Source organism: Biomphalaria glabrata, chromosome 6 (assembly GCF_947242115.1).
Source record: "Biomphalaria glabrata chromosome 6, xgBioGlab47.1, whole genome shotgun sequence".
Taxonomy (NCBI): Eukaryota; Metazoa; Mollusca; class Gastropoda; family Planorbidae; genus Biomphalaria; species Biomphalaria glabrata.
Genome location: NC_074716.1, coordinates 30,016,366 through 30,041,422, shown reverse-complemented (window position 1 = coordinate 30,041,422; position 25,057 = coordinate 30,016,366). Strand labels below are relative to the sequence as shown.

The 25,057-nt window shown below is 36.7% G+C and overlaps 1 protein-coding gene across 1 annotated transcript in view; it reads right to left on the bottom strand.

Annotated features, from left to right (window-relative positions):
* Window positions 1-2,045: 2,045 nt before the first annotated feature.
* LOC106075430 (oviduct-specific glycoprotein-like) overlaps window positions 2,046-25,057 on the bottom strand; it is a 61,769-nt gene continuing 38,757 nt past the window's right edge. The window contains exons 8-10 of the mRNA XM_056033716.1: window positions 18,654-18,770; window positions 6,541-6,668; window positions 2,046-2,138 (exon numbers count right to left, since the gene is read on the bottom strand). Coding sequence (XP_055889691.1) covers window positions 2,129-2,138; window positions 6,541-6,668; window positions 18,654-18,770 — 255 coding nt within the window. The 3' untranslated portion in view covers window positions 2,046-2,128. The remainder of the gene's footprint in view (window positions 2,139-6,540; window positions 6,669-18,653; window positions 18,771-25,057) is intronic.

The following is a 25,057-nucleotide window of genomic DNA, read 5'->3' as shown; positions in this document are numbered from 1 at the left end:
AGCGCTCCCCCAACGCGGGGCGAAGCCCCGCCGCCTACCACTATTTCTGGTATTGAAAGCCAACAAAATGCAAATTCTGAGGTATCTTGCTATTAAAAAGTTTTATTTCAAAAACCTAATGTGCTATTCTTACTGACTTAGACCCTCTCGCGCCGTTCGGCGCATTTTCCGGCAAGCTGTTTCCGCAACTCTTATTATGCTTAATTCATTTTGTCGGAGAACATGTCCCACAAAACCTCATGCGACGCTCTGTCACAACCTTACTAAGGGTTCGACTCCCAGTTCGGCATATGATTTCTTTGATTTAGACCCGATCTCTATAACTGACTCCTAGAATCTGTTTTAGCCATCTTTGTTGAGCCTTTTTAAGTGTTTTTCAATTTCTGCAGAAAACTATTCACAATTTGATAATGGAGCCCAAGCCACTGGTAGATATTTGTAACCTCTCTTAACTACGCTCTTGGAATTACATGCCTGTATTTCGCTTTAGATTTTATATCGAAAAGGAAAGATTTTTCGTCAAAATCATCTGTTGAGGGGTTGTAAACTAAAAAATCTCTGGAGTTTTTTTGTTTTAATTCAAAACCCCATTTAGCTACGATTATAGGATTTGGTGACTGTAGTTTGCTTTAAAATAATATTGAAGAGAGACGTTTTCAACTCTAAACGCTCTGAAGGGGAATTTTAAACTCAAAACCATCTGGAGGGGTTTTAAACTTTAAAGAAAAAGCCATCTGGAGGAGGGGGGTTTTAAACTGAAAACCCACTTTGGCTACGCTCATAGCATTTTGAGTGCGTAATTTGATTTGAATTAAAACAAAGAAACTCCAGATATAATTTAGTTTAAAACCCCCAACAAATGATTTTGACGATAAAACTTCTCTTTTCGATATGACATCTAAAGAAAAAAATAGTCACCTAATTCCAAGATCGTAGTCAAGAGAAGTTACACATATCTACCTGTGGCTAGGCTCCATTTAATAAAGTGCAATGAAATTGAAAAGCACTAAATGTGGCTCTACAAAGATGGCTAAGACGGAATTTAGGAGTCAGTTATAGAGATCGGGTCTAAATCAAGGAAATCCTATGCCGAAATGGGACTTAGTAAGGCTGTAACAGAGCGTCGCATGAGGTTTGCGGGACATGTTCTCCGACAAAATGAATTACGCATAATACGAGAAAAAAAATCCCCCCCAAGCCCACCCCCCCCCCGAAAAAAAATCCTGGCTACGTCCATGATGTGTGTGGTCCTACTATTCGTTGTAGTTTAAACACAGACATTATACTAGACAGACTTCGTCAATACATTTCTTAATTTATATTCTAACTTGCTTTTAATGAACTTTTCAACAAACCTTTTTTTTAATTATTACAAAAAAAAACAACAACCTGCAAAATAAGTGAGGAAACGAGAAAATTCAAAATAGGAACAAAAAAGTCTTTTCGTCCGAAATAATCAGCTAGAACACACAACTTTGCTATTTACTAGAGCTTAAACATCTACGTTTTTAGAACAAACACTTATTAAAAGACATTGTCCTCATTTTCTAGACGTAGGTTTAATGTCTACAACTTGTTGTACCCACTGTTTAACAGTTGTAGTTAAAGGTGATGCTCTCAATAGTACCAGAATTAAGTAAATGGAAAACTAGAGAAATATCTCTTGGATGCCCCTACGCTCTACCTCTTTTTGAAGATTTGAATGAAAAAGATCTTCTTGAGAAATGATATATTAGAATATGATTAGAGAGTGTGTTCCTATAATAACATTTTATCTTATTTATGTAAAGTATGCTTATTTTTTTTAAAGTTTAAATTTTTTCTTTAAGTTTTGATTTTTCCTTTTAGAGTGGGTGTTATATTCCATCATTGTAAATCTGGCCATAATCCTTTTTTTTTTAAAAAGTTTTTTCATTTCTTTCTTACACTTCCTCTTCTTACTGTAAAGCTCACTGCTCTTTTTGTTAGCAGAAATCTTTAATAATTCACACTTTTAAAAGTATAGATCAATAAAATGAAAAATATAAAAAAAAAACTTTTCAAAAAATTCTTAAGTTCATACTTTATTTGTCAAGTATTTTAATGCAGCTTATTAATTCTTCAACTTTTTATCTATATTATCATATTCTCAAGGTTTGCTGAAAAAAAAAAGATATATATATAAATTAAAAAATCAGTTCCTTTCTAAAAGATTTTAGACTAATTATTGTTCGTTGCAATGCTTTTTAACAGTAATTAAAAGAGATTATAATTCGCACTGCTCACAGAATTTTGTGGTAACTGACTCAAAACCTGTACTACAGGCTTTGCAAAGACCTGAACCATGGCCCTCCAATATCGACACTGTTATCATGGCCTCCCACAACATAAATCAGCGCTATGGCACCCCTGTAGTAATGCAGTGGGTACCGAGTCACATAGGTGTGATTGGCAACCCTTTAGCAGACTCATTGGCCCACCAGGGAGGGCAAATTCTACCAATTGAACAGGCTGTAAGTTTTTATCATGCCCTGGCTATAATTCAAAAAAACAGAAATGGAAAAGTAGTTTGAGTGCTGGGACAAGTCCAAAAAAGCCCGTGAAGTCTGGGAACGCAAGGGGCGCCCTGACCGCACTTCCCAAAGTTGGAGGCTGTCCAGGCTTAAGCAAGCTATTATAGCACATTGCAGGACAGGCCACTGTCCTGTTGGCTCATATTTCTCACGGCTATGGCCAAATTTCGATTCACGGTACCTCCGCTGCGGGGAAGAAGAGGAAACCGTGCCTTTTATTCAGTTTGACTGCCCCAGACTTGCTGATCTCCACATCGACAGGTCTGGGAAACCAAAAATTTTCGACCTGTATGGTGACGTGTATGCACTACGCAAGACAGCAGGGTTTCTGTCCAGGGCTTTTTGCAAGAGAGGATTTGAACCTCTCAAGCCCTCACTCAAATAGAGTTTGATGATGATGATGATGATGATGATGATGTCACATGTCAAAGAGCAAACAAAAATGTTTTCATACAATTGTGAACTTTCCTTCTTTTGAATTATGGGGTGGACTGTGGGCCAGTGGAGTTGGAAACAGACCACTTTGATTGATTAAGATGATTTTACCTTTCATCAAAAAACTTTACAGACTTTATTGTGTAATAATAAATGCAAACTCTCGTAATAACGAAATAGTCTAGATCAATATACATATACCATGCTACAATTAATAAATCCTAAGTGATTTTTAACTAGCCTAAAAAAAACATAATGTTTATATTTTGTTTTGCCCTGTAGAGTAGACGTTGCATTAATGTTTACATATTCACGTGGATCTTCATGCAAGAGAACGCTTGCTGGCATGCATATGTCGATCCGAATATGGTTAGTACTCCAATTGCCAACTTGTTCACTTTACTGTAGAAATCTGGAAGACAATTCCATGCGTCGAATAGTAGTGCCTCATCTCACGGCATTTCTTGGAAAGCTGTCCACTTTTGTTGCGTAACGTACAAACATTTCTGGACCTCCAACTCTTCCAACTTGCTTTTCAAATCTGTAAATTATCCACTCCCGAAAGCTTTACTTTTTAAAGTCCAGTATCAATTCCAAATGGCTCAATATATATTTCGTTACTATTTGTGTTAATTAAGGATATTTACTATGAATGCTAGAATGGTTTTGATGGTTTTGAAATGCTCAATCTCTTAGCAAATTCACCTTTAATTTTTAAAAATAACTGTGATGAAGTAATTCCTGTCAACAGTTGCACTGGTTTTATCGCGATATTGCTTAAGAAATTGACAATGAAGTCATTTATCGCTCTTTAAGTAATGTTCCCCTTTCAAATCTTGCGATCTTTAGGGCAGATGATGTAGAGGTCATCTCTTTCTGTGAACCACGGTTAACGAGGGTGTCAGCACAACGACCAACCACATTTACTTTCCCCAACTAATGTCAGGTAATTATTAAAGCTGGGTGGGCTTAGAAGCGATAAAAAATATCCACAGATTAAAAATCCCAGTCTTCATTACGATTCTAACTCGAGACCCCGGTTCGGAAGCCAAGCTCTTTACTGCTCAGCCACAGCTCTTATCTTCTACCAAAACATTGGCTGGGTTTTCATTTTCTTGTAGATTTGGATTCATCTTATTTACTTTTCCTGATACATCCATCATAAAGTAGAATTTTAGCAACCATTTGTCGTGCTTTAATTCAGGGTGATTAATACCATCCTCATTTAGGAATGTATTTATTTCATTCAAGCACAAATCTGGGAGTTTCAACACCATACCTGTAGAAAGCCATCGCACTTCATTGAGAAAAAGGAGGTTGGAATACTGTCTCCATTTTGTTTTAAAATTCTTTAAACTGACGATAGTAGAGTGCTTTCGACCAGCACTTCTTGCTGGAGTATGCATTGATGCTTAAGAAATGAGTGGAGACTCGCAGATTCTCCTTTATTTTTTCTTGTCATACTTCTGGCTCCATCAGTTGCTATTGAAACGAGTTTATTTAAATCGATCTTATTGTCTTCAAGGCATTTTTGCACGACATTCGCTAAATCTTCTCCCTAGTTTGTCACGAGAGCGCTAGCAATCCTTGGGAAGACATATACCTGACAAAAAGCCAACTTGTGCCGTGTCTTTTATGTCGCAAGACGTATCTATATCATTGATAAGGCAGAAGAAAGTTGAGTTCTTCCACCTGCAAGTATGTTACATTTGAAGACATAGGGAGGGGGTTTGGGTGAAAAGCAAGTACAAGTGGCTGAGAGATTGAATCGGTGCCTAATTTTAGTTAATCGATTCAATTTTATTTCGATAAAATAAATATTTGAGCATGGAGCTAAACAGCCGCAGCTTAACATCCAAAGAGCCGCATGTGGCTCGCGAGCCGCAGATTGCCGACCCCTGGGCTAGTACGAAGACACTAGTATTTCTTTGCCTTGAACTATTTCAAATAACAATTTTACGCAAATAGGGGGGAAAAGTTGTTAAGAAGTTGTTAAGAAGTTGTTAAGAATGATTAAAGATAAAAAACAAGAAAAACATGAAAACACCTTTTTGAAAAACAAGCGTGTGTGTGTATAATATGGTTTCTATTCTAAATAAGGTGCCGATCTAGATTTAGATCTATAACTAATAAAATAAGTTGCTAATAGAGATACTATAGTAATACCAGCTGTACTAATGAATATACAAGGGCCAAAATGGGTATTGTTGGGAAAGGAGCGTTTAATTAAAAATAATTGTATGTGTGGTAGATACAGGTAGATAAGAAGGTAACGACGTTGCAGGTCAGTGATCAGGCCTGCTATAACGATGGTCTCGTGTGTTTGTGGATAATCCATAATATGGATTTGCGCGCCTTTTGGTGGAAGGTTAAAAGAGATAAAATAAAGGAGACTCATTATATAAGAGAGAGAAAATTGTGTCATCTGTGGAGTCTCTTTGTAATATGGGCCATTTTATTGATGAATTTAAAAGTGTTTAGATATACACATGTACCAATTATTTCAACAGTAAAGTATCAGGTATAGATATATGATTTAAATTTCAAGGACTGTAGTTTTATTAGAATATACAATTGAAAAACTGATGGGTCCTAAAATGTGTTTGTGCATACTTTATAATAGATGTCGTGATTGAGGTGGAAGAGCGCTGTAAAGCGGAATGTTTTTTTTAAGGGGCTCAAGAGTATTCAAAGTAAACATATATATATATATTGTAAAAAACCTGGTGGTCACACAGATGGGGGTAGTTGTGTATGTAGACAACAGACGGAAATCGTCTGGATAGTGAAAAACGTTACAATATTTCACCTACTTTGTTCCCCATCCTGTTTGTTTGTTCACGCATTGCATCAATACCTTCCCGAATCTTGCCAAGGAGCTCAACAATAACCGGCTCAATTTCAAATAGATAGGTCTCGGTATCTTCTTCTTTATTGATCAGAGCTTGCCTGAGATGACCTGTAAGCACCTCCTTGCCACCACCAAGCTTCAGACATCGGTAACGAAGTTCCTGCTTAAGCTCTTTAATTAAATGTTGGTCTAGTGGTTTTAAGGATGCCATTGAAATCCAATCCTAACCTCCTGGCGTTGAGTCACCTATAATCCCAATTCTGACATCAATGTAAAAACTTAAGGGAGGCAACAAAACGATAAACATGTTTATTCACGGAGGACATCACAAATATATACAACATCATCTGTCTTGAGCACACCATTTTATAAGTTCCAGACTTGGGTGGAACATCCTCATCTTCTTTCTAATGACAACATTCTACTCAGTCTAGTCTCTAATAGTGCGCATCTTCTGCACCAGCTCGGACTGGGCTGAGCATTGCAAGGTGTTTAACAATATATATATATATTTATTTATTTAGAGAGAGAGAAAGAAAGAAAGAAATAGATATATATACCAACTAGCGTAGCGAGGCACAGTTATCAGCTAGTATATATATACATAACTCTAAGATAAAAATTTCATATTACTATTTTATACCCAACAAATACCACATGTAATATAAGGATATTTCTTATTATTTCATAATTAACAATTACCTGCAAAATTCGTACATCGTTCGGATAAGGGGAAATTTTCCTTTTCCACAGTTGCCTTTCTTGTAGTCATCCGCAGAAAGATCACTAATATAAACTCCAACAAAGCCATTCCTTTTAACATATTTAACCTTAAAAACAAAAAAAGTTATCATAAGTTGATGAACCAAACTTTTTTAGGTACTAGACAAAGAAAAAGTAAATTAAGTACCCAATACTTCAACATACACATTTTTTCTAACACTTCTCCTATCAACTGGCGTTGAAGATGTCAATCTCGTGGCGAGCCAACCATTATCTCTGCTATCTGTGTTCAAACATAACCTTCTTTTTGCCCTTAAAATAAAACGCCTCACATTTTAAAACTCCTCTTTAACATACTTTATCTCTTTTTTTTTCACTTCTTCTCTTTCGTTCCGTCTCTCTCTGGACGCAACATTTCACACTTTAGAAGTACGTTTCTCTTCCTTCTCCAAAAAAAAGTTAGTTAGGGTTACATACAATCTCTAAATTGTCTAGCTTATTAATTTAATATTAAAATATTAAATAAGTAATATTTCTTATCAGCCCCATCATTAAGAACTGTCTCTCTCTCTTTTCCTGTCCTTTTCTCTCTTTCATTGTCTTTCTCTTTCTTTCTCTCTATCGTCCTCTCTCTATGCTGCAACATGTAAATTCTGTGTTATTAAACATTTGTATTTAAGCTTAATAATAACACTGCAGTCATTTGAGAAATACCGTAAATTAAATGAGTTCAGAGTCAACGCTCCACCCCCAAGTAAAAAGACCTTGGAATTTTAGTAACTGTTGTTTTGCTTTATATTTACAAAGCTTATATAACTTAACACTGTTTTTGTCTGTGTGTCTGATAAAAGTTTGTATTTGTATATGTTAGCTCTCACAGTCAATCTCTGATCAAGATGAAACTGCTCAATCATTTCCTGTTCCTGACAAAACAGGAATAAATATATTTTTTAACCAATTAGTTAATTAAATATTGATAATCATTTATTTTGTTTGATTTCGAACAAGGGAAAGAACTTCTACTTCCTGAACATGGTTGCATAAGTTGAATTAGTCCTCTTTATATAAGTTTATACTTTGTGTAGAGAAGTAGGTAATGGTTTAATGAATTGAAACTAACAATAGATTACTATAAGACTTTTTATTTTCATAAACACTTAGCTGGCACATTAGTTTTGTACTATCATGAGGAGGCTTGTGTAGAGATTGGAATCGAATCTTATAAAGTTCGTGTTTGGCTTGGTCAGATTGAAATGTAGGTTCGGTTAGCTTCAATGACGAGCATGGGTCGGGTTTGGTTTGATTCCAAAGTTTGAGTTGGGGTTCAGTTTAATGATATGATAATATGTAGGGAAATAGTTAGAATGTTACCATATTTGTTTTTGATCTCATATTGCTGTTTAACCATACGCTCTATAATAACAGCCACAAACAGCTTTATACACATACAAATGTTGCCTTACTTTTATGCAAAAAGATAGATTTTGACAATATTTCGTAGTGGCTTCTAATTTTAGATTCAATTTTTTAGAGGCCCCCGAAAAAGGAAAAAAAAATATTAGTTTTGTATGGTGTGTCAGTCCGTCCGTACTGTTCAGATCTTGTAAACTAAAAAACATATTGAAAATCCGACATCATGATATTTTAGACCTTTCAAAGTTCTGATGCAACGGCTACTTTTTCCTTTTCTGAAAGCAAAAAATTATACAAAAAAAAATACACCATTTTTTCACAACTATTCACTATTAATAGTACCAAACACATGTGGGCTATTTAGTAAGAGAGATAACTATTTATCATGTTTTTAACACATTTATGCAAACGGTTGAGATTTTTTGTATTGCTAATTTCGTAAATTGTGTCATACTAACTACTACATTGACAAAAAAATGTATACTTTTTTTAAGAGAAAAAATCTATTTAATATGCGTATAAGTTAAACATAATTAAAAACAACAATTAATAAGTAGTTTTTCATATTATCGCGTGAACTGCAACATAGATCCATGCACACAGAACACTAAACTAAAAGAAATTTTGTTTTCTTGAGGCTTTGAATAAAAGATTGACCTTTACAATACAATTATATCAATTAGATATTCATTATAAGACTTCAGTTAGGCCAGATTTACATCTAACTTCGCATTCACTTTCACCGATTCTTTGGTCTGCTGGATCGCTGGGACACCAAATAAGATCAACCTTCTTTCTCCAATCTTCTCTGTCATTAGCCTTTGATAGAATTTCATTATGATATTTGTTCTGAAAATGGCTGCCTGGTCGTGCGGTTTGCGCGCTGGACTGTCGTTCGGATTTATCGACGGTCGAGGGTTCAAACCCTGCCCGCTCCCATCCCCCGTCGTCCTGCGGGAGATTTGGACTAGGAAGTAAACTATCTTCAACTCTGAAGGAACATCCGAAACATGTAAAACATTTTTTACAAAGTAAGAATTCGAGTCTTTTAACTTTAAAAAAAATCAGTCTAGATAGGTCTCTTGCCCGAAGAACAGTTTGGACAGCTTGTCTTATCACGGTCTTGGAAAGTACGGACAAACCAGGCGCCAAACGTGAGTTCAAGTTTTTGGGATTTTATTTTTCTTGAGATTTAGATTCGTTTCATTTTTCCCGCATTAGTGAGATCACCAGCAACCACGTGAGACTGGCCAGAGTCATGGGAGACAGGCAATTTTTATTGCACCTTTTCTATACCTTTCTTCTGGCTTAGAATCTAAGCAATGCATGTTTAAACAAATTTCTGCTTAGATGCTTAGACGGCTGCGAAGTTCCAGTGCTGTCATGCCCAATGGAAAGTGACATCATAGTCTGAGCCACTTTAATGTAGGTTTGTATATTTGGCTGCCAGTGCATCCAAACCTGCCACTTCACAACCTACCTGAGAATAAGAATGTCACTTGCACGATGGAGTTATTACAATGATTTGCGCTGCGTCATATTACACTCACGATCCTTGTCAATTAATTCAAGTGGCAGAACTGGTTCAAGACAGCTGGAGCTGAATTTAGGATGCTGTGGACAACCAGTGTACTCAACATGTCCGACAGCGCTCCGAACATTCCACGGAGTTGGCTAGATTACACTTGATTGCCCCATTAGTCGAATTTGGCTACTTAAGCACCATTCAGCTGCGACTAAATTGTGTGCAAAACAAGTTAGAAAACAGCACACAAAGTAGCGTACATATTATAACAGATATATTTGTTTAGTATAAGTGATAAAATATTAAATGCCACAAAATATAAAAGGGGCAGGAATTGCAAAGATGTGTAGAAAAATATAACCTAAAGAAACCTAAACACATATAAAGACATATTTAAACATTGAATTATCATATGACAGTTTTATACAGCTATAATATGATATAGCCTGGGAATTATCTCTCGAGCAAATACTTTGCCTACAATACTTAAGAGGGGAATTCTCCTGTAATTGTTGCAGTCGCTTCTGTCACCTTTGTTTTTGTACATGGTATCGAATTTAGCATCCCGAATGTCTTGTGGCACAGTACCTTCAAAAAGTCGCTGATCGGGTCTAATCAGAATCACAGTGCGGCTTTTGCTCAGGGAGATCCACAATAGACATGATTTTCTCAATCCGCCCGCTTCAGGAAAAGTGCATAGAACAAAGAATGCCTTTGTACATCGCGTGCATCGACCTGACTTCAAGCTAGTCAACAGTGATGGCCTTTTTTAAAAATTTACAGATAATAGGCTGTCCACCCAAGCTGCTAACTGTAATTGTCTCCTTTCACCAAAATATGATGGGTGCATTGAGGTTCAACGGTGCCTGCTTCAAATGTTTCAGTATAAACAGCGGAGTTAAACAATGATGTGTCCTGGCCCCAACCCTCTTTGAAATAATATTTTCACTGCTAATCCACAACGCGTTTGACAAATCCACTGAAGGCATCTATCTCCATTCCATATTTAATGGCAAACTACTAAATATTGTCAGACTGAGTGCGAAACTAAAATCAGAAGCACACTCGTAAGAGATATGCTATTCGCGTACGATGCAGCAGTAGTGGCGCACTCACAAGATGATCTATAGTCACCAATGTCCCTCTTCTCTCAGGCCCATAAAGAGTTTGGCTTAACAACTAGCACGAAGAAAACAGTCGTTAGGGGACCACCCTCCATCCTCAGAGAGGATAATAAGCGGGATGCCGAAAATAAATTCTGCTATCTTGGATCCGCAATTAAAGATGACCTGTCTCTAGAAGAGGAGATAAAAAAAAACGCACAGGGAAGGCCGCAAAATCCTCGCTAGACTCCGACCGAAAGTTTGTGAAAACAAGAAGCTCACTACAGTGACCAAATTGGAAGTCTACAAGGCATGCGTTCTGAGTACGCTATTGTATTGCAGTGAATCGTGGAGCATCTAAGCAAAGCAAAAAAGAAAACTAAACTTATGCCATTTGCGATGTTCCGTAGGATCTTGAAAATCACATGGGAAGAAAGAGAGTGCAATACTGAGATCCTTGAGCTAACAGGTATTACCAGCATCTTTACAGTCCTCATACAACTCCGCCTGTGCTGGCTTGGACATGTTCACCGGATGGAGGACATTCGCATCCTGAAAGTCATTCTCTACGGATAATTCGAGACTGGCTCAAGAAAAACCGGTCGCCCCAACCTCCGTTATATGAATGTAATAAAAACGAAACATTAAATTAATGAACATATATATTATATACTGACCATTGGGAAGACATAGCTCTAGACCGCATTAGATGGAGAGAGACAGTGACCAAGAAAGCTATGGACAGCGAAATAACATGGGCCTAGGCCAGTGTTTCTCAAACTTTTTTGTCTACCGGCACAGTAAAAAAACTACAAAAATTTCGCGGCACACCAAGAAGAGCAACAGTTGTTTTATAACAAATTGATAAATTATTTGACTTGTTTTTAAGTATTACATTCGATGTGGAAGGTGTGCCTGCTTTTGAGAGGAAATGCGATCTAATCGAGGCTCCAAGGTCGATAGACAAACTCACAATTCATCGACTATTGTAAGAAGTCTCTCTCTTTTCTTAGACTTGATTTCAGACAGTACTGAAAATCCAAATTAACAAAACCATGAAGATATAAGCTTATTGCTGGATATAACTTGTTGATTTGATCGCAGATTTGATGTTCTAGATCTGACGATAAGTCTTCAATTGTTCGTGAGATAGTATCATTTGACAAAGGAACTTTAATAACTTTTTCGGCGGCATCGGGTCCTAGAATAGTTTCAACAACTTTTGCTAAAGCTGGTGCAATGACTGATTCAGTATCTGTATGCGCGTTCTTGCGCTTTGCTAATAACTGAGCAACCTTATAACTTGCAATCAATCCCTTTACTGGCAGCTTTAGGTAGTTCGTAAGTTTCTTAGCTTGTTTATTTTGTTAAGCCCTTTTTTTTTTAAAGTATTCCTTCGGTTGCGCTTTTACAGCTGGATGTTTTGTTTCCAAGTTTCTCTTCAATTTGCTTGAAACAAGTGCCTCATTCGACAGACGGAATGGCAATGGAGCATCTTCAGGTCCCGAAGATACGAAACCATATCCGATGCAATCTTCTTTGTACCTTCGTTTGGTTCCTTGCTTTTCATTTAACGCTTTCGCAGTTTTATTCTTGTTAACGTATTTCTCCATGAATAACAATGAATAACGCTTAGTGGTAACTTACTTGTTCTTATTAGCATACACCTAAAAAATTTACATGAAACGCATCGCTTATTACTATCCTTACCAATTCAAAAATTGCTGTGCGTCTGCTTAGGCGGCCTTCATTTTAGTCATTGTAATAATATAAGTATATATTTTCTTTTTGAAAATTTCATAACCTGAATGGCTATCACCCTTCCGTCTAAATGGAGCGATCCGATTTTGCAGGGCAGAGACAATGGGAGAGTGCGGACTACTATTACTGGTCGTTACAATTGGGGATGTCGTCGCAACGTAAAATAAACATTTAATATTAGGCAGACCTGTGTAACGCTGCACGTATGGCGTTCTGAAAACTCTCGCGGCACATCTGCAAATCTTGTTTGAGAAACACTGGCCTAGGCTCTGGAAGAAACACTGAAACACTGGCCTAGGCTCTGGAAGAAAAGCGTACCATACGAAAAATGGCCAGTTCCTCTACCACCAAAGCGAAAGCCACCTTGACCTGCGATATTTGTGAACGGAAGTGTCTCTCCAAAGTGGGGTCCACAGCAGTGGCGTCACTAAGGTCGGTCTCAAACGGTGCGTCGAATTTGGGTGTCAAACACCCCCCCCTTTTCCAAGGAAAAATAATCTCCCCTTAAAATAACCCAAAGAACTCTTGTTTACTTTATTTCTTTTTGTTGAACACTAAAACTTTAAGCTAATTCATTGATTGGTTACACACGAAAATGTTTTTTTTTAAATTCTGTTTTACAATGTCATTGCGTTGACAGTTCATCGAGTTATTACATAGATTAAAAATGTACAATTATTGAATTGAGAAACATCGAATTAAACATATTTTATTAGAGATTATTTAAGAGCTCCTTACGGCAAAGGTTTTTAAAATTCAACTACAGCTGCTTACAAAAAGGCAATTCAAGCACTGAACAGGTTTACGTCCTGCGAAACATCGTCGAGCAAAGCCTGGACTACCAACAATAAAGGATGTTGTTTTTGTAGATTTAAATAAAGTTTGAAAGCGTACATCGGAATCACTTTGAAAAATAGCAAGATGTGACAGGTTGGGGAAGATGATGTGTGTTTGGCGCGTTTAATGTCTAGGGGATGATTATTTTTAAAGCTATCACACACCAACCCGTCAGCATATAAACCGGGAGCAGGCACGCAACAAGACAAGCAATGAAAGAAAGATACAAAGTTAAAATGAAGAATATTCATTTACATAAATATTTACATATAAGAATAAAAAGGGGGAGGGTTTGCATCTATCTCTATTTGACACTAATTTTGATCATCACTCTGGCACTTAATAAGAGAGTATGTCACTTTGTCTTCTGAACTTAGCTGGTTGTCATGTTGATGTCGCAGCTGGCTGTGTCCTGGCTTAAGGTTCTGCAGCTGGAGGTGGCGCTCTAGCGGATAGAGGGACGCCAGTGATATAGTTCTTGTGGAGTCTCAATCCCAAAACCTAATATCTTTAGTGGGCACAGTAGGGCGGGTGGCAGGCTACCGTGGGCACAAGGTTACTGTGGGCAGAGCTGATCTGCCGTGGGCAGCGTAGTTGTCAGGATAAGTCCAGTGAGTTGCAGAGGGTTTGGCGTAGCTATGACGTCTCGCACAGATCTGAGTCTATAGGGACGTCGCACCTAATAAGTTGACAGGTGGGCTGTCGAATAGGCGGGTAAGGCCGATAGCGCCAAGTAGTAGAGTTGAGTAGATCCACGTGGGCAGTAGATGATACTCAATAGCAAATAGCGTAGTGATCTGATGACTTGTTGAGTCGTGTCGTGTGGACACTAAACAGCAAATAGGCAAGTGCAGTGCTGAACAGTACTAAGCACAAAGGTAGTAGGTGATTCTCGATATCAAACAAATAGGCAGATCTCAGTAGGAAAGTGCAGTGCTGAATAGCACTCAGCACATAGGCAGACACCTGAGGGAGGCTGCGGATAAATAAAGACAAGTTAGGACATGTCTCTCATGCATCTTATCGATGCCCTCGACTTAGGTGCATTCGTCAGATTGGTACAATTGCTTTTGAGCACAATGGAGATGATGGCAAATGGGATTTGGAAAAATAGATGGCTGATAGTGGCAATATAAAAATGTACATAAAAGGGAAAGTAATAATATAAAAATGTACATAGAAGGGGAAATAATAATCTCACAGAAACAACACAGGTGGATAGAGAAAGAACGGGGGGGGGGGGTTGAATTGGGCGGTGGTCAGCGACCAAGACGGTTTGTTTACATATGACCGTCGGTCGAGAACAATGGAGCGCGCTTGAATGGGGAGGGTGTCCGTTCAAGCGGCGCAACTCTCGTTAGAATTAAATGACTACAGGAAAGATACTTCAATACAGGGGAGATAACTCATAACTCTTTTCTAGACGCAGTATTAGTGCGCTAGTAAAATTATCAAGGCGGTCAACCGAGATAAAGGAAATAAAATAAGATGTACAAATATATACATGGTTGCATCAACGATCAATTGAGCAACGTAGAGTAATACAATACACAAATAAATACATAGGACATGTTTATGTTTTCTTGCTTAAGCCAGTGAGAAATACACAATGCACTAATTAAATATAAATGAACTAAGCAAAATACACATGATATTATCCAAATGGAAATGGCACAAAAGTTATCAAGATGAAACTTGTGATTAAGTTCGGCTTACCACCAGGTATTCCTCTAGGAGGGAGAATAAATGATAAAGTCCAGACTCAACTGTTCATTGAGAATGAGAAATAAGAGGGTCTGATTTCATTTGGGTCTACTTTATATAGGCCTGGAAAATGCGGGCGGAAACAGGAAATGTCCTAGGCTTATAATTATTTTACACGTGGGTGAATTAGACTCGAGGTGGGAGTCGCACCTTGGAAAGGTCAATGGGCGTGTTGGTCCGCGTGGTCTCCTAGATCAAAGAGAGACGTAGAAAAGGGGGAGGGGATGGTGACTTCAACTGCGCCCGTCAGACATCCGGCCGGTAAGATCAAAGAGACTGTGTGTATCTTTGCCCCGGTCAAGGGAAGATAAGTCGAAAGACGCGGCCTAGCTATCTCCAATGTGGTCAACTAAGTCTAGCCTGGAGAGGAAAAGGTGGTGCGGGTGGAGAATTTTGGGGTAGGATGGGGAATTAATTAAAATAAAATAAATAAATAAAGATAAATAATAATTTATGCTGTGATAAAATTGAGCGACTCTGACAGCAAGCTTTTGACTTGTCACACAAGAGAATAAGGCATCTCGCAAGAATTTGTCAGGATTCAGCGACATGCCTAAAGCAAAAGAAGCTGTTATCACAACAGATGGTCGAATTGATCATTATCGAGACGGATGCATCTTATCCCCCTTGTAGCCATCGACATGTCACAGAAATATATTAAACAGGCTGCATTCGAGTTCCCAATGCAAAAATCAAACCGAGTTGGATTTTGAAGACGACATAGCATTACTTTGAAATACAATTAAATGTATACACGAGATGACAGATAAAGACGCCCTCAAAGCTATGCATATTGGGAACAGGTCACCCAAAGCCCCCATCAATATTTGTCATACATATTTAGAACAAATAAAAAAGTGAACCTATTATGGCAGGATAATCTCAAATGATGGAGACGCATATCATGGTGTTGCAAGTCGTATTAGAAAGCAGAAGCCGTCTTTCAAAAAGTACGGCTTATCAATAAGCTTGGAGCTAAAATTACACCTAATTAATACAATCATTATGACAACTGCCACCTACGCATTGAGAAGTGAATTTGAAAAGAAGCTTAGCAATGATGACTAAGAAGGATCCTACGAATACCATACCGAGATAATGTTACCAATAGAGAAATCTTTTCCTAATGGAAATGGCGACTGAATATCGACTGACATCATTGAGGCATATTATTCGACAAGACAAAACACGTTTACTAAAGTTAGTCTTAACAAGAAAGCCGAAAAGTGGAAGGCAAAACATGGCTGTCTACGTCCAACATGGCGTCACACCTTTTGAGAAGTCCTGAATTTCGTGTGCTTGAAAGTGACTGTGAACATCACCTTAGACTGATTTCTTTGGAGAGAACTTCCAGCCCTATACATCGAATGGCCAGATGGTCAAGTTGTTTTTCTCAACATTCTACAATAAAAAATGTTACGTTTGTCCTTTAACTGGACAGATAAGATGTTTGGGGGAGCGCCTCAAGCTCATTCAGGGTTTTCCGGGGATAACCCCGTTTTCGTCAAGCGTGACAAAGAATGACCAATAGATGTCACCGGACTTTGTGACGTAGCAAAAACAATTTAAAACAAAAATACAAGGCACTCTCTCCCCGTACAAGTAATACGAGTAGAAGAAAAAGACAAACAAAGCAAAAGACACTACGCGACAGGCATCATGGATAGTAATAACCAGCAAGCACATGCTTCACAGACCAATGTGCTGTGAGCGTTCAACTATTTTCAAGAGATGAGCATACAAGAAAGTTTTGGTATGAATACGACGCATGCTCATTGGATCATCTTGTTGGCCTTGATACACACTGCAAAAAGTTATAGTGTATCAGTGATTACGTTATGTTGTTGAGAACATTTTTATGTGAATTTTACATTTGACATAGTGAGCGACATAACATATATGAAATATTTTTATAACATAAACAATTAAAATTACTGAATTTTCACATCATATTGGATCTATATGCGTTTATGTTTTCTTTATTATTATTATTGATCATATATTATTTTCATTGTAGAAATATCATTAGATTAAATACATAATTTTATTTAAATCATCATACACATTGTTTATTAGTTTATGCACAGCTGAATGTGTATGATGTGACTGTCGGGCTGAACTTGGGTCTAAAATATTACAAGTTTAAGTATGCAGGGCATCATCTTTACCTCCCCTCCACTGAATCTTTTCATATCTATATTATATAATGTGATTTTTCCTGCAATCTCGTGATTGTTCTTTTTTTTCCCGCTTTGTCAGCTTTACTTTTGTATCATGAAAATGCAGTAAGAAATTGTTATGGTAGCTATTTTTTGTATAATGCTACCAATAGTTCATAGTCTAAGGAAAAAATATACGTTTAAACTTTTTAATTTTTTTTTTAAATTTAGGTCGCTATTTAAGAGTGCCTAATTTTCCGATGCCTCAATTTCCTCGTTGTCAAAAAGGTGCCTAATTATCAGGTGCCTAAGCTTCAGGGTGCCTAACTTTACGGTTGCCTAAATTTCTGTGTGCCTAAATTTACAGTGAATAAATTTCCTATATTCACGTAAATCTTTCATTATAACTACCACCCTATTTTAATTCCCTTATCTTTTCAATAAATCATTGTACATATCTGTATTTACAGTATTAGTTGCTTGCATTTTTGCTTTGTGTCATTAATTGTCAAATTTGTGCAAATGTTGACTCAACTTAAAACCCCCATACCTCAGAAATCGACTACAAAACACTCAAAACAACAATGCTAGTCACAGAGGTAAAGTCCCTTCCATCATACATTTATGCTTATTCAGTGATTGAGGAGGGGGGTATTTTGGTAATACGTTCAATAAAACTTGACAAAAGAGAATTAAATTCTGTCTAAATTGAATTTGACAGGGTCAAATGGAAAAGTGAATTCGTACAGAATGGAAAAGGTAGTGCAGAGTTTTTATGAACTAGGTTGGTAAAAGAAATTGATATAATTAATGAAATGGATAAATTCTGAGACCTGAAACCTGAGTGATATCTTTATATGCGCTTAAGATATTCTGTAACATCATGTAATCTCCATATTATAACAACATAATTGGTTATTTTAAAGTGAAAATGCTCTATTACAAGTGCCCCTTTTCCCTACTGCCATTAGAGCATGGATTAGGATGCCACGATTATTAGAAACAAACAAGACTTAAAGTGTCTAATTAACACGTATCAATAGATTGACACATTGATTATACTAATACACAAATAATACATAATGTCAGTTCTGTCGCTTACAAAACTGATGTAACTTTTTGACGTAGCATATCTTTTTTAAAACACTTATTAGTCGTAAAGAGATTGTTTAGAAGGACGAGGATTATGGATGAGTGCAGTATTTAACGTGACCACAACAACCCAATAACGACCTGCGTAATTTGACAGAAAAGATACAGAGCTGTTTTTTTTAACAAAACCTAAAATTTAAGTTCATATAACAATTACAAAATACACATGCCAAGTGATAATATTTCTGACAAAAGCCCAAGTACAATCTTAATTAAAAAAAAAAAAACTAAAGCGATTGTTCATACATTTATAAAGCATCAGATACTATTGGATTTATAATAATTGGAATTTCTAAAAAGAAGTCAATTCTAAAGCTTTCATAGCGATCTGAACCAAAAACACAGTACCTTAGTTAATCCATAGATCGAAATTCATACCTTTTCAAGTACACTGGTTTCATCATCATAATAAATCAAATAATCCCCGTCAATATGATAAGGTGCTCCTTCTGGAATACGTTGAACAGTGCCACCTTTACTTATTGCCTCACACACCTTTAGAAGAAGAATGTCAACCCTAACGATTATGGTTAACTGCGTATATATATAGGCCTATATATATATATATATATATATATATATATATATATATATATATATATATATATATATATATATATATATATATATATATATATATATTTAGTCACTAGACATATATTACCCGCAACCCGCGGGTCTTAATTTGCGTATCACTGTCGATATAGTCACAGAGTGTTTTGGAAACAATTAAACGAAATAATAATGCTTAGGAAAGCGAATGCGTGAATTTAAAAAATAGTATAAATATAAATGGAGCTATCAAAAAAGCTAATCAACCTAAATCCATTTTTTAATAAAAACATTTGCTTGTAGGTCTACATATATTTAGATCTAGATCTAGAGTCTAGATACTATTATGCAGTTTTTTTTTATTGTGGGTGATTCCAACCTACCTGATATAAATTGGAAAACACTAACCATAGATACACACCAAAACCTTAAGGATATAAATAAGCTTTTCATAATTTAGATCAAATCATTAAAAAGCCAACTAGATTAAACAACACATTATATCTCTTCTTAACCAACAGACCTGGATTAGTAGTTTATTATGATATTATCCCTGGCCTATCAGACCATGAGATCATAAAAATACACAGTCAGATAAAAGCAGTAGCCAATACAAAACCCAAAACAAAAATCTTGCTCTGGAATAAATGTAACCTAACACAACTACACCAAGCTGCATTAAACTTTCAACAAACGTTCAGAAAGAGACATTAACCTACCAGTTGATGACCTCTGGAACTTCATTAAAAACCATCTTAAAAGCATTATAGAAAATCATATACCAACTAAATACACATGAAACAAAATAAATAAATGCTGGTTTAATAATAGACTAAAGAAGCTTTGTAAACAGAAGGAAAACCTATATAGAAAATTTAAAGAAACTAAGGCAGAAAGAGTTTACAAAAAGTATATAAAAATTAAACACCTAACCCAAAAAGTAAGCAGACAGCTGCAGAGTGAGTACATAAACAATGTAATATCTAAAGATAACAGCAAAAACGTATGGTCATACATTAAGTCTAAGAAAATGGAAACAACAGGCATAGCGCCATTAAAAGATGAACATAACATAATACATAATGATAATGAAACTAAAGCAAACATCCTAAACAAATACTTTGCATCAGCATTCTCAGCCCCAAGAGACAAAGACATATTACTTAATTTGAACCAAGTAGACAACATAGAAGATATAGTAGTACAAGAAAATGAAATCCAAAAACTATTAGCCAACACCAAACCATATAAAGCATCTGAACCTGATGGTATTCCAGCTAGATTACTCAAAGAACTAAGCAATGAGCTAGCACCAGTGTTCAAAATACTCTTTTAGCCATCGCTTAACCAGGGCAGAGTACCAAAGGACTGGAAAGAAGCTAATGTCACCCACCCCCCTATTTAAAAAAGGAGAAAAATCTGACCCAGGAAACTACAGACCAGTTTCACTTTCCAGCATCACATGTAAAATCCTAGAACACATAATATGTAGCAACATCATGAACTAATTAGACAAACATAATGTCCTCACCCCATACCATGATGGCTTTAAGAAATATAGATCATGTGAAACACAACTAATAGGACTAATTGATACTTTTTCTAAAGGTTTAGATAATAAAGAACAAATAGATGCTATCGTAGTAGATTTTTCCAAAGCTTTTGACAAAGTTCACCACCATAGTTTGCTTAAAAAAATGAAATATTTTGGCATTGATTGTCCATGGCATCAGTGGATTAAAGATTTTCTGATAAGGAGAGAACAAACTGTAATAATAAATGGCAACACTAATAACAGTAAACTCAGGTGTACCTCAAGGTCCACTACTATTTTTAATTTACATAAATGATTTATCAAATTGCATTAGTTCAGGAACAAAAGTCAGATTATTCGCAGACGATTGCATAATATATAGAACAATAAAAACAACACAAGATACAAAAATTTTACAAATTGCGAGTTTCTAGAATATGACATCCGGCACAATAATGAATAGGTACCAACAGGAACAAAGACTCAATAACCAAGTTCACTCAAGATGAAACTTCAAACAATGTTTAATGCGGAATGGGCCACAGTCTAGTCCGTCAATAACAGCGATGTTAACCCCTTGAAAGTCAAGCAGTAACTGATTTTAAAAGTCTAACAAAATCTCTAACCCCAAAGTCTATGTCCTCACTATAAAATATACGTTCACTGTCGGTCTACTAACGTGCATAACTAAACTAACTAAACTAGCCATATAGCAGTATGTCCGTCCTGTTTCGATCTCAGAAACTAGAAGAGGAAATAAAAATCGAACATCATTATATTTTAGATCATTCAAAGGTCTGAGGCTACGGCTACATTTTTTTATCGAAAGTAAACCATTTTATTTTTAAAATTATATATGCCAGCAGATATTTCAAAAATTACACCACTTTTCAATGAAAAACTTCAGGGGAGGTAACTATTTTAAAAATGTTAATGAACTTCTTCATTAATAACTCAAGCTTCAATCATAGATTCGCGCATTGATACAAAAATTTGCATGTAATGTCACAATAATAAAACTGTCAATGGATTATTATAAAATATATTTTCCATTTATTAACTTACTCGAATAATAGAATACTGATTCAAATGTAGTTTATAAACAATAATTTTGATACGAACATCAATTTATTTATAAGTTTCAAAAATACACAAGCAGACATATAGTACACAGTTTTGACATATCCTCATTATAGGGGCCTACACTTGACAGTCTAAATAAGACTAAATAGAGCACAGATCTACATTTATTTATAATATAAATGTATTAATATTTTGAACACATATTTAATTATTAAGGCAATAATATATCTTCTGACAGCTTAGTGGTGCAGATTTATTTATAATGTAAACAATAGTATCACATTAAGAAATAAATCGGATACGATTAGCATAGTACACCATTAACCGATAACAACAGACTTAGCCTACTATTTATGATCTTAACATTGGCCTAGGTTTAGTAACTTACGGATGAAACATGTAAATTCATACGATTTCTAGTCTAGATATAGTAGATTCTATATAAAGATTCTATATTTAGTTCTAGATCTAGACTTAGTCTAGACTTAGATCTATACTAAATCTAGACTAAGTCTAGACTTAGATCTATACTATATCTAGACTTAGGTCTAATTGTAGATCTAGACCTAGATCTATTTCTAGATCTAGACTTAGATCTAGTTCTAGGTCTGGACTAAGACTTAGATCTTGAATCTAGATTTAGATATATAACTAGGTTTAAATCTAGCTAGAAGTAGGTGTAGTTAGTTTGAATGACAAATGGTAGTGGAGATATTAATTTTTTTATTTGCGAGGGGAATTTCTTGTCAAGTCATTTGTACACAACGTAGCTAGCTCACTAGCTAAAGTAGGTCAAGAATTTTTTTTTTTCGTTTTACCAATTTATCTAATTTTGTAAGAAGAATAATTCTTTTTTAGTTTGTTTGTAAAAGGTTTAACATGTTTCGGATGTTCTTTCAGAGTTAAAGATAGTTAACTTCCGAGTCCAAACCTCCCGCAGGACGACCGGGGATTGCAGCGGGCAGGGTTTGAACCCGGGACCATCGATACATCTAAACGACAGTCCAGCGCGCAAACCGCACGACCAGGCAGCCATAGTTCCTTTTTATTACATGCAACATAGTATTAATTTTGAATGTATGGATAAGGTTAATAATTATTATTTTCAAAAATATAAGTGTACGCTAAATAAATATAAGGAAATGCTGTGGCTGAGGGTAAAGCACTTGGAACCCGTGGTTGAATCCACGTGAAGACTCTATGTGGACCACTTTGGCTGCCGATTTTGAGTTTGCTTTTCCACACAAACTGTCTTTGTAACCTTTTTTTTTTTTTTTTTTTAAATAGATTTTTGTCTTGTCGGGTAAAAGAAATAATTGTTCAAAATTTCAGCTTGATCTAAGATTTGGTGTGGAAAAAATAACGTGTATTACCTTTTGAACAGAGAGACAGAGTGAGTTGATTATATTGTTACGTATTTCTGAATCTTCTGGCTAGATGTATTAGTTGGCACACAAATAAAAACACAGCAAAGAACTTTACGACTAAACTTTCAGTTTCATATAACTTTAATGACTATTAACTCTAACAATTCGTCACTGTAACATGTAGTGTAGAAGAATGTACAATATCTGTCAGTTTACAGTTAGCTATATTTCGTTGCAATTCATCTCTTCACTTCGTTGCAATTCATCTCTTCTCAACTTGCACCGAGTCGTATTCCACAGAACAGACCAACGACACACTTCCCAGTGTCGCTCCAGGTCTCCCAAAGCTGAACCAAGTCGTATTCCAGTCTACCACATCAGAGCCGCACACGTCTTACATCGACTGTATCGACTGTAACGGCTGAAGTCCACTGTAGTTCGCTGTATAGACTTTAACGACAGTAGTCCACTCCAGTTAACTCTACCCTAGTTAACTTGCATCGAGTCGTACACATTTCTCTTCCACAGAGCCGCACACGTCTTACATAGTCTGTATCGACTGTAACGGCTCACTCACGACTCCATACGACTGACTTTCACATTAACTCTCTGGCTTATATAGAGTCCCTAATCGCTTGTCCAAAGTTGCACAAACACGGCTAGTATCCTCTGAAATAACACGTGAGGAAACGTCACATCCTGTCTTTGTTTATACATGTAGATTCCAGAAAACATCGGCTGCAGTGTCATCTTGCCGGGGTCACAAGTTGTGACCTTTATCTGTCACTGTTCATTAGTAACTGTCCCTCTACTTAGATCTATTCGTCCCCTGGAACAACACGTGAGGACACGTCACATCCTGTCTTTGTTTGTACATGTAGATTCCAGGGAACACCAGCTGCTGTGTCATCTCGCCGGGGTCATACGTTGACCTCTACCTATCACTGTTCATTCGTAACACTGCCCCCTTCTTAGATCTGTTCGTCCCGAACAGATTCTACTTCATCACGATACTGATGAAATCGATCGACGATCAAGTAGGAAGCTTTCGTGGTTGCCCCCTTCTCAGAGATGTTCTTTCAATCTGGCCGTTGTCCATCTTCTATCCATAGAAGAATGGGAGCGAAATCCTCATTTTTCAGCAAGTCCTCACAAATGTTTTCATCAATCATGGTATGGAAACTTCGACCTTCAGATGACGACATTGGGCAGCATTCTAACGAGTTCGTGCTTCACTTGCTAAGTTTTACATTTTCAAGCATCTTTTTACAGAGCTTCTTCAGAGATACACAGGTTCATCACAGTACAGCAATATTCACATGTTCTTCTTACAACAGCAACTGACTTTGGGTTTGTACGATGCCTGTTGGGTTGATATTCTCGTACAGTTTTATTTGTACAGTTCTATCTCAGATGGTTACTCACTTCACAGTTCTGGCTTCTTAAACTACTTCTTTTCTGTCCTTCTTGCTTCTGACTTATTTAGCGTTCTTCTAAAACCTTTGTTATACTTCATCAACCTATTCTCATGAGGAATGTTCTTAAATTATTCTTTAGTGGCTTCACACTTTCAACTGATAGTAAGGCTTTCGTCTTTGATCTGATGGTTCCGGACAGAATCTTTCTAACAACATGGGCTATGGAGTTTCATTAGTGCAGGTGGGGGTCTATCAACGGGAGAAGTGGTGGGGCTTGTTTTCTAACAACATGGGCTCTGGAGTTTCATAAATGCAGGTGGGGGTCTATCAGTGGGAGAAGGGGTGGGTTTGTATCTTGATCTTGTTGGAGCCATCCACGTTGCACTCTGCATGTGTCGCTTTCTCCGCCTCCTCCACTTGATATTTCTTTGGTTGCGTTGATGTCGATGTCGTTGTCTTGCTTTCTTGTCGATCAATGCTGATGGCAGCCACTTAGCACATAGGAAGGTATTGCATTCCATAGCTGTAGTCATCAAGACTGTTGATCTAACAAGTTGCTTCAGCATTATTCTTCGATGGGTGCTTTGCGAATGAGCTGCAAGTCCACTTGAAGGCAACTTGTCAAACACATCATCACCTTCATCCGAGTTTGGAGGACTCGACTGTGGGGCAGGTTGATAACATTCAACGTGCAAAGGTCCATCAACTTCAGCATCAGTTTCTATTGTAATTCCTTGACTATCACCAGGGCTTCTCACGCCTACCTTGATAGCTGTACAAGCTTCTGTTAAGTCTAGAGCTTGTTGGTGTATTTCTAAGCATTCACAG